This window comes from Poecilia reticulata, linkage group LG7, assembly GCF_000633615.1.
Source record: "Poecilia reticulata strain Guanapo linkage group LG7, Guppy_female_1.0+MT, whole genome shotgun sequence".
NCBI lineage: Eukaryota > Metazoa > Chordata > Actinopteri > Cyprinodontiformes > Poeciliidae > Poecilia > Poecilia reticulata.
The window spans coordinates 8,201,339-8,210,883 of NC_024337.1; the positions used below are offsets into that span (position 1 = coordinate 8,201,339).

General features: G+C 42.1%; 1 protein-coding gene across 1 annotated transcript in view; it reads left to right on the forward strand.

The window, feature by feature from the left end:
* agrn (agrin) overlaps window positions 1-9,545 on the forward strand; it is a 476,432-nt gene that overhangs the window by 424,613 nt on the left and 42,274 nt on the right. Inside the window, exons 24-28 of the mRNA XM_017305640.1 lie at window positions 1,504-1,671; window positions 2,477-2,669; window positions 6,016-6,231; window positions 6,368-6,597; window positions 8,651-8,785. Of these exons, the coding sequence (XP_017161129.1) occupies window positions 1,504-1,671; window positions 2,477-2,669; window positions 6,016-6,231; window positions 6,368-6,597; window positions 8,651-8,785 (942 nt within the window). The remainder of the gene's footprint in view (window positions 1-1,503; window positions 1,672-2,476; window positions 2,670-6,015; window positions 6,232-6,367; window positions 6,598-8,650; window positions 8,786-9,545) is intronic.

Below are 9,545 nucleotides of genomic sequence, written 5' to 3' on the forward strand. Positions count from 1 at the left end.
CTGACGGTCAGGACAGCTGTCTGTCCTGACCGTCAGTCTGTCGAACATCAGGTTTGTATGTGTACATATAGGTTTTAAATCAAGTTAAAATTAAAATAAGGCATGTTTAGTCAGACACAGGCTGTTCCCTCTGCCAGCTGGACTTCATCTCCAGTGATTCAGACAGTTTCATCATCCCAGATATGTGCAGCCACTGAGCTGCTGCTCACCAAGGGTAACACCAAATCCAGAAAGCTCTGCAGAGGAAAATCATCAATCAGCCAGAACTTGTTCAGAAACTCTTTTTATTTCTTCCCCACTTTGGGATTTCAGATTTGCAACGCAGCAACCTCGCACAGCTGCATCTTCACATAATTGACACTAATTGCTTTGATGGGTATTAGATGATGAGAATTACTTTGTGCCTTTGAGTTAAAGTGGCTAACTGAAATCACAAACACCCACAAGCTGCACRCACTGCATGCACACCAGATCAATCAAGTCATTAGGACAGGAGGAGATCGTAGAGACGGACAGAAAAGACGAGATGGACGGAGGGGAAGGGTGATGGAAACATAACCTGTTTCTATAAAAAAAAACTTCTCTTTCTGATTTGACTCCTTTCCGTTAAAAATGCTGAACATTTTAAATAAACTGATAGAGAGGAGGTGATTCATCATGGCCGCTTATCTTAATTATGCACTTTTGGCTCCTGTTAAGTATTAGTCCTTAAAAAGTCTTAAAACATTTTACATGTATGTACTGAAAGTTAAATGCGATTTTAAAATGTCTCATTGAAATATGCCATTATTGAAGAAAAAAAAWAGTATTTTATTGAGATTCCAATTAGCATCAGCAGCATGCTGCATTAGCTTTTCTTCTTGGTGTCAGTTTACATTAAAGAGACAAGACATCATTTTAAATTATGACATATTCTGTTTTCCGTCACTCTTAAAGAAAAGCAGACGTTAGCTTAAGATAGCGAGATATTTTAGATTTTCCTTGTATAAAAATATATCAGCTGGATTATGGATTATGGTTAATCAAAGGTCTGCCACTGTGTTGATGCATACTTATCGTATATTCTACATAGTTTTCTCTTTTTTCTCAAGGGATTTTACTGCTAATGCAAAACTTTGAGTCACATGCAGACATCTTCACTTCTGTCTGAGTGGTAGCTCGCTGCTAATATACTTTTCCTAGTTGGTAATAGTTTTTCATATTGCTAATAGAAAAACTTGCTAAAGCTTACTAGGTAAGCTAACAGTAAAGGGTAAAGCTAGCTTTTATGTCCATCATGTATAAGTTGCCAGTTGGCTGGACGCTGTTCATCTTCTTCATTGGCTCACATCTGTTGCCAACCAATAGGATTTGTTTATTTGTGATTTTGTAATCATGCAGGTTTTAAATTTCATTCCTAATGGTCTTAAAAAGTCTTAAATTTGAGTTGGTGAAAGTCGCAGAAGCCCATGCAGYATGCAGTAACAAAATATTGATAGCAGCGACTTGTGATTTTGTCCGCAGCCATCAGGTACTTCATCCCATCATTTGGTGGCCAGTCTTTCCTGGCCTTCCCGACGATGAGCGCTTACCACACGGTCCGCATCGCTATGGAGTTCCGAGCGTCCGAGATGAACGGCCTGCTGCTCTACAACGGCCAAATGAAGAAGAAAGACTTCATCTCTNTGTTAAGTATTAGTCCTTAAAAAGTCTTAAAACATTTTACATGTATGTACTGAAAGTTAAATGCGATTTTAAAATGTCTCATTGAAATATGCCATTATTGAAGAAAAAAAAWAGTATTTTATTGAGATTCCAATTAGCATCAGCAGCATGCTGCATTAGCTTTTCTTCTTGGTGTCAGTTTACATTAAAGAGACAAGACATCATTTTAAATTATGACATATTCTGTTTTCCGTCACTCTTAAAGAAAAGCAGACGTTAGCTTAAGATAGCGAGATATTTTAGATTTTCCTTGTATAAAAATATATCAGCTGGATTATGGATTATGGTTAATCAAAGGTCTGCCACTGTGTTGATGCATACTTATCGTATATTCTACATAGTTTTCTCTTTTTTCTCAAGGGATTTTACTGCTAATGTAAAACTTTGAGTCACATGCAGACATCTTCACTTCTGTCTGAGTGGTAGCTCGCTGCTAATATACTTTTCCTAGTTGGTAATAGTTTTTCATATTGCTAATAGAAAAACTTGCTAAAGTTTACTAGGTAAGCTAACAGTAAAGGGTAAAGCTAGCTTTTATGTCCATCATGTATAAGTTGCCAGTTGGTTGGACGCTGTTCATCTTCTTCATTGGCTCACATCTGTTGCCAACCAATAGGATTTGTTTATTTGTGATTTTGTAATCATGCAGGTTTTAAATTTCATTCCTAATGGTCTTAAAAAGTCTTAAATTTGAGTTGGTGAAAGTCGCAGAAGCCCATGCAGYATGCAGTAACAAAATATTGATAGCAGCGACTTGTGATTTTGTCCGCAGCCATCAGGTACTTCATCCCATCATTTGGTGGCCAGTCTTTCCTGGCCTTCCCGACGATGAGCGCTTACCACACGGTCCGCATCGCTATGGAGTTCCGAGCGTCCGAGATGAACGGCCTGCTGCTCTACAACGGCCAAATGAAGAAGAAAGACTTCATCTCTCTGGCTCTGGTCAACAGCAGGGTGGAGCTCAAGTGAGTGCAGGACGTTTATCGATTCTGTTGGATTGAATTTAATACGGGGTTTCATCCTCCTCCATCCGTTCTTATCGCAAAAAACCGTGATGAAACATTAATGATCCCCATGAGGGAACGAGGTCATTGCAGCAGCAGCTGGGAGGCGACGTAAATAAGAGCAAAACAGAGGGCTGAGGATAATGAGGCAAATAATTACAGTGAGTAAACATGTAGAAAACAGCAGAGCCAGGAAATAAATAAAGATAAGGAGACTTCTGGGCAATTTGTAGGTTAAAGTCAGACATTCAGAAACAAATCTGAACAGTYTGAACACATGAGGCTACTTGGATTCTTAAAATGGATCTGGAGCACATATAATGTTACTGTATTTACATACAGTTGCAGTGATTCCATATATATCCTCCAAACAGTGCAGTCAGAATTTATTGGGAGTTAAGTTTGAAATAAACGTTTCTTCTGTGCAACTTGACACAACTGCAAATGAACAAACTTTTCCTGATAATTAAATTTTAATAGGTGGAATCAACCAGAAACCCAGAAATATCGCCTCATGTAAAAACCTTGAGTGAACTAAGTGTTTAATCCACAAGAAAAACAGAAAAGAACTGGAAGAGAAACGTTTGCTGGTGAACAAGAAGACTCATCAGCAGTTTTGTCTCATCCTGCTTCACAAAGCTTCAGACTCGTCTCAGGTTTCCTCTATAAATCTGATGATTTGCTTCTGTTCAGCCGCTCCTCTGTAACTTTGGGTCTGTTCTGTCACTGATGAGCTTTCAGAAGCAAATACTGACCAGGGAAGCTGCTTCCTACTGGACATTTGATATAATGGGACATTTTTCACTTTGTTTCAGTGTGGGGAGTGATGCAGCCCTCAGCATGATGGGTCCACCTCCTTGTTTTGACTGTGGGGATAATGTGTCTCTGAGGGATCAAACACTTATTTCACTTACTGGCATAATTGCTTCTGTTCTGGTTGAAAACACATTGTTGATCTAAATTCCTCTCTTTATAAATACTTTCTATAAATGTGAATATGTTGGTTTGTAGCTGAACTAACTGTAACTGATCCCCCAGCTCACTGGAAATCATAATGTTGGTCAAAAAATCCTATTTCCTGTCAAACTGAATTCACTTTTCAGTTTTTTCAAAAATTCAACTAAAAGCTGTTTGTGACCAACTGCTGWTAAAAATATGTCTAACCCATTTTATTATTTATTTATTAACAAATTATTGTTCATTTGTCTGCAGATGTCTCTCTCCTGAATATTCATAGGTCTGCTTCCAGTCACCTAACAACCAAAGAATATTCTGGATCCGTTTGAAAATAAGTAGAAAAACTGAAAATGTGTCAGTCTGGGCCAGTTAAATTTGATCTCAGGAAAATAATGTTGGCTGTGTATGTAACTTTTTATTGTCTGCAGTAAAGGTTTTAAAAATAAGTTGTAACATTGTTCTACCAAGAAAAACCTTTCACACAATGATAGACAAAACCCAAAATGTACCATCTGAAAGACAATTCTACCAAATACCAGCAAGCAGAAGAAATGTTGGCAAAGGTTACATGTATTTTTATACAGTAGATGAAAACATCTGGTTTCAAATGTGCGTTTTGCTGCCTTAACTTGGTTATTTCCTGGTAACAAGCTGGCAAATTTAGTGCAGAATAACCTGRAAAGAAGTGAAGGTATGGAGAGAAATGCACAGATCAGTGAGAAATAAAGTAGTTTGAAAGCAGGCAAAACAAGATGAGAGGAGTTCTGTCAGCATTTTCTGTTTTCACCCTTTGACTGGAGCTGACGTCGACCAGTTCTGTCAAATTGGCCAATTTTCCTCTGAGAAACCAGCAGAAACACCAATAATCCCATAATGGTGTGTGTTCAAGTCTTCACCCAGCAGAATTGTGTTAGTAAAGACCATTTTTGGAAAGGCAGCAACTTCTGAAGACAACTGATGAGACTAATTAAAAATTCGCCTGTATTCAAGCTCCATCATCTTTTYATGTATTTTAGATTTTAACACTCTGAGCACGCTCCCCTCGCCCAACCTGACCAGGCTGGATCTGTATGGTGAAATAAAATCAATCACAGAGCAAAAAGGAGATCATTACTCACCGCTGCTCTCAAAGAGAGCCTCAGCTCCAGAAATACAGCTGTGAGATTCCCACCCACAGCTTCGCAAATCTGAGACTTGGGGAAAAGAACTAATTATTTTTGGCAGATAATTGCTCTCAGGTTGAGCTAATATTGCCGCATGTGTGGATGCAGATGCACGATGTCTAATCTCTGTGATGACAAGGCCTTTTCCCCAACAAAACATTAGTAGATTAAAGGTTGGGCTTTATTTCAGTTTGCTATATTTAACTGGAAGTTGTTGTCTCATCCACATCTAAGTTTTTCTAAAACACATTTCATCAACAAGCCAATTCAAAGTGCTTTAAACCATTAAACATCATACAGTCACCAGTTATGAAACAAACTATAAACATTGCATTTATTAAATCCATCCATCTATTTTATGTTCACCCTTTTTCCCTCAGTGGGGTCAGGAGGGTTGCTGGTGCCGATCTCCAGCTAACGTTCCGGGCGAGAGGCGGGTTTCACCCTGGACAGGTCACCAGTCTGTCGCAGGGCAACACAGAGACACACAGGACAAACAACCATGCACACACACCTAGGGACAATTTAGAGACCAATTAACCTGACAGTCATGTTTATGGACTGTGGGAGGAAGCTGGAGAACCCGGAGAGAAGCCACCATGCACAGGGAGAACATGCAAACTCCATGCAGAAAGACCGGGGGCGGGAATCGAACCAGAACCTTCTTGTTCAAGGCAACAGCTCTACCAACTGCGCCACCGTGCAGCCCGCTACACATTTATTAAATGCTATCATCAATCATCAATGCACATTAAATATGATCAACATCATCAAAACACATCACATATGTTGATCAATGTTCCACTTTCTGCTTCTTCAGAAAGCAGTCTGGTTCTGGTTCTGTTACAGTAATCGATGCCACTAAAGATAAACATGGATGAGGTCCTCTGACCCTGGAAATGTTCTTCAACTGATAGGAGGCCCACTTTGGAACCGTCTTTATGTGGCTCTGAAGGTTCAGGTCAGAGGTCAGCCTGATCTCTAGTTTCTAGCCGGAACAATTGAAGCTGACTCTAGATATATAATTCTAAATCTATAATTCTAGATCATTCCTCTTTWGATGATAAGTTCAGTTTCTGTTCAGCAGGAGGAAGTTGTGGCACATYCAGCTGTTCTCAGCATCTGTCCAGTGATTGGATGGGGTCAAAGGTCAGAGTCACATAACTAATCATCATCTGATCCATCAGGTTCAACACTGGCTCAGGAACAGGCACCGTGATCAGCSAAGTCCAGATCAGCCAGGGCCGTTGGCACCAGCTGGTGGTGACACGCAGCCGACGGATCGGCATGCTCAGCGTGGACGGCGAGCCGCATGTCCAAGGCGAAAGTCCCCATGGGACAGACGGCCTCAACCTGGACACCCCGCTRTTCATCGGAGGGGTGACGGATGAYCTCAAGCAAGAGTAAGATGCTGCTGCTGCTGTTGCTGCTGTTGCTGTTGCTGTTGCTGCTGCTGCTGCTGCGCATCGGAGGGGTGACGGATGACCTCTAGCAAGAGCAGAACATCCATCCTGACTTGCTGTGTTTTCTGCTGCTCAGCGTCAGGGAGCGGACCAGGGTCACTGCAGGGCTGGTGGGCTGTATCCGCATGCTGGATGTCAACAACCGCCTGCTCAACATCCAGGAGGCCAATGGAGACAGCCTGTTTGGCGTGGGTGTGGGCGAATGTGGGAACAACCCCTGCCAGCCGAACCCCTGCAAGAAYGGAGCTGAATGCCAGGTGAAGGAGGCTGAGATGTTCCACTGCAAGTGCAGCAATGCATTCTGGGGTAAGTCTCTCCACTGCATCGTAACTGCAGACTTTAATAAAGCTTTTACTCACCTGAACTTTATCACATTTCAGCCYTCTGCAAATAAGTATTTCATCTTATTTTGTGTCACATTGGAGACAAAGCTTTTGTTAACAAAACTGGCTTCGTAGCAGATTCTCAGCTGGATTTGAATCTCACATCAAACCAAACAATAAATCCATGAAACCTTTATCCACCTGGTTCCTCTGGAGCTCAAAAAGGATGCAATGCTACACTTTAAGCAAAAACATTCATACTTCTGTTCTTAATAAAACTTTTGTTGTGCTAATTAATGGCATCCATATTCACATACGCTGAGTTACTAAACTTTTTAAGAGTTTACAGTCAGATTAGTAGAGAAAAGTCACAACGGTGGTGTTTCCAGTTATGCCAGCAACAAGTAGAGATTGTATGAAATCTCATGTTGCTGCAATGCAGCGGTAGATCTGAACAGATGCAGCTTTAAAACCAGCTGAGAATCAGACTTAATTTGAAATGACTTTGGGTTAAACTGTAATGGACACAGAGACAGAAAAAAGATAAGAGGATAGTCAACACCCTGGAGTCTGCTTTTATACCGGCAGAAAGAGAAACCCCCCAACAATCCATAGCAACAAGCATCATAACAATTACATCATCACTGAAAAGTACACAGTACAAATTAACGCAAGTGTCAACCATACCCCAAAATGTTGTTTATCTGGAAACCGTGTGAACACAAACACACAGACTCTTCCAGTAGAAATGATCACTGTGAGCTAGACTGAACCATCCCAATGGTGAAGGAGGAGGATGTAAAGTTATATGATCAATTTTTAGCTTTCAAATCAAAGTATAATAAGAGCTAGTAAATATTATATTCATTGTTCAGAATCCCAATAAAATCCAGTGTGGCTGTAATGTGACAAAAGRTTCAGGCGTAAATTTCTGTTAAACATCACAAATTGTTTTCCGTCACAGAGGGAAAAACACAAAACCACTTTTAATGTGAATCCAAAATGAGTCACATTATATTTAATRTAAGAAATGCTTAATGTTTGGCTGCTGAGACTTCAGAGGACAGATRAGCAGCTCCAGATTCTGCCAGGATGAGTTAAAAATGAAAAGTAGTAATGAGACTTGGACCTTTGCCTGCAGACTAACATTCAGCTGAATGTTTTTCTCCTAAAGTCAGTTTGAAGTGTTCAGGGTTTCCTTCATGGAGGGGGGACAGTTCTGAGACAGAGACAAGAGGGAATTCATGATTGGGGAGAGCAGTAACGAGACGGGAGGACATGCCGGGACAGCCAGATAAATGAGGGAGGTGAGCAAAGATCAGAGCTAAAGAGTGCAGAGAGTGGAAGAGTTAGGGAGGAAAAAGAGCTGCGGTGGTAGAGAAATGGGAGCAGAGGATGAAAAAGCGTTAGTGAGGGAAAACAGGGCAGCCCTGTGCGCTCAGCGGGACAGGGTTCATTAACGCCCCCCACCACAGGATCTGACTGCCGAACTAATGACGGGTGAATTCAGACGGGCTGCAGCAGAGGGCAAACCCATCACACAGCAGATGTGTGTGATGGGTTTGCCAAAAGAAACACTCTGATGAAGAAGAGGCTGTGAACAAACAACCTGCGGTTTACTGGGATATTAAGAGACAGAGYGACACAAAGCAGGACAATATAAGTAAGTGGATAGTCAATTTCCAATCTAGCACTGCATCTCACTGTGAATGCACTCCCATTATGAAACAAGGTAGTGGTAGCATCATGCTTGGGGCATGCTGTCCATCAGGTCTGACCGAGGTTCAGTTATTCACCAAACTTAAAATGCTCCCTGTCCAGACAGACCCAGAAGTGTGTCGTCTGCTGCATGTGGCCTCAGTACAGTAACGGTTGTAGCKTGTTTTGGAAATTTCATGGAATATTAGTCACTGTATTTTCAAACCTGCTTCATAAAACAAAATATTCTCAGATCAAACTAGAAAAGGAGTGATTAAAAGTGTTGTAAATTCTCTGATACTTTCCTTCCTCATGATGGTAAATGTGTGTCTGCTTAGGTCCAACTTGTGCTGACCTCCAGGACCCCTGCAAACACAGCAAGTGCCACGGGACATCGCAGTGCAAGGCGCTGCCTGAAGGGGGCTATAAATGCGAGTGTCCCATGGGGCGAGAGGGGAAGCACTGTGAGAGAGGTAATGTACTGCAGCTAGCATCTTTCYTGTCYATCYGTGTTTGCTGACGTTTCCTCTCGTCTTTGTTTGAATGGAAAGCATGAAAGGTACAAACCTGCTGGCGTTGAGGCAATGTGAGGGCTGCTGCGCTGTGCTGCAGAGCCGTGGTGGATGATTGGCCCCATTGGGCCATTCGCCACATCCACTCCGGTACGCTTGTTAGTGARGAAGCAGAGACGCTCCGTTCCTCCCTGCCTGCCGCCCACAGGTGTTGTTCTCCAGCTTGTTGTTGGTGTGTAGCTCCACATGGCAGAGCGGCCCGCTGCTGGGACCGCACAGCGCTGCCGCTGCCTTTGAAGTTCATCATTAGAAGTTTGGGCAGTGTCGCATTGTGAAGTTTACTTATGTTCTTCCCTCCCTGCTTTTGTAAATGCTGTCATGAATGCTGCAAATTAAGGAGAATATGCTGTCATGCTCTCTCCAAACAAAGGAGAATCCAGCCACCAGCCTCTGGGAGTAAAAGGAGACCAGATGGGAGTATCCTCCATCTTCTGAGCCTCAGTTAGGGGGGGATTAAAATGAATTCAAGTGAACCAAAATCGATGCTGYGTGAGCATGAGCGTCTCTCATTCCAAAAGGCTATTTTTACAAAGGAATCAATGAGAATACTAATCGCATCAGTCCTTCCGCTCACGGTGATTAATGGCAGCATCAGTCAGCCAGAGTGGCAGCCAGGAGCGGGGCCCATAAGAACGCAGTCAGGGAAAGTAAGGGGGTACGG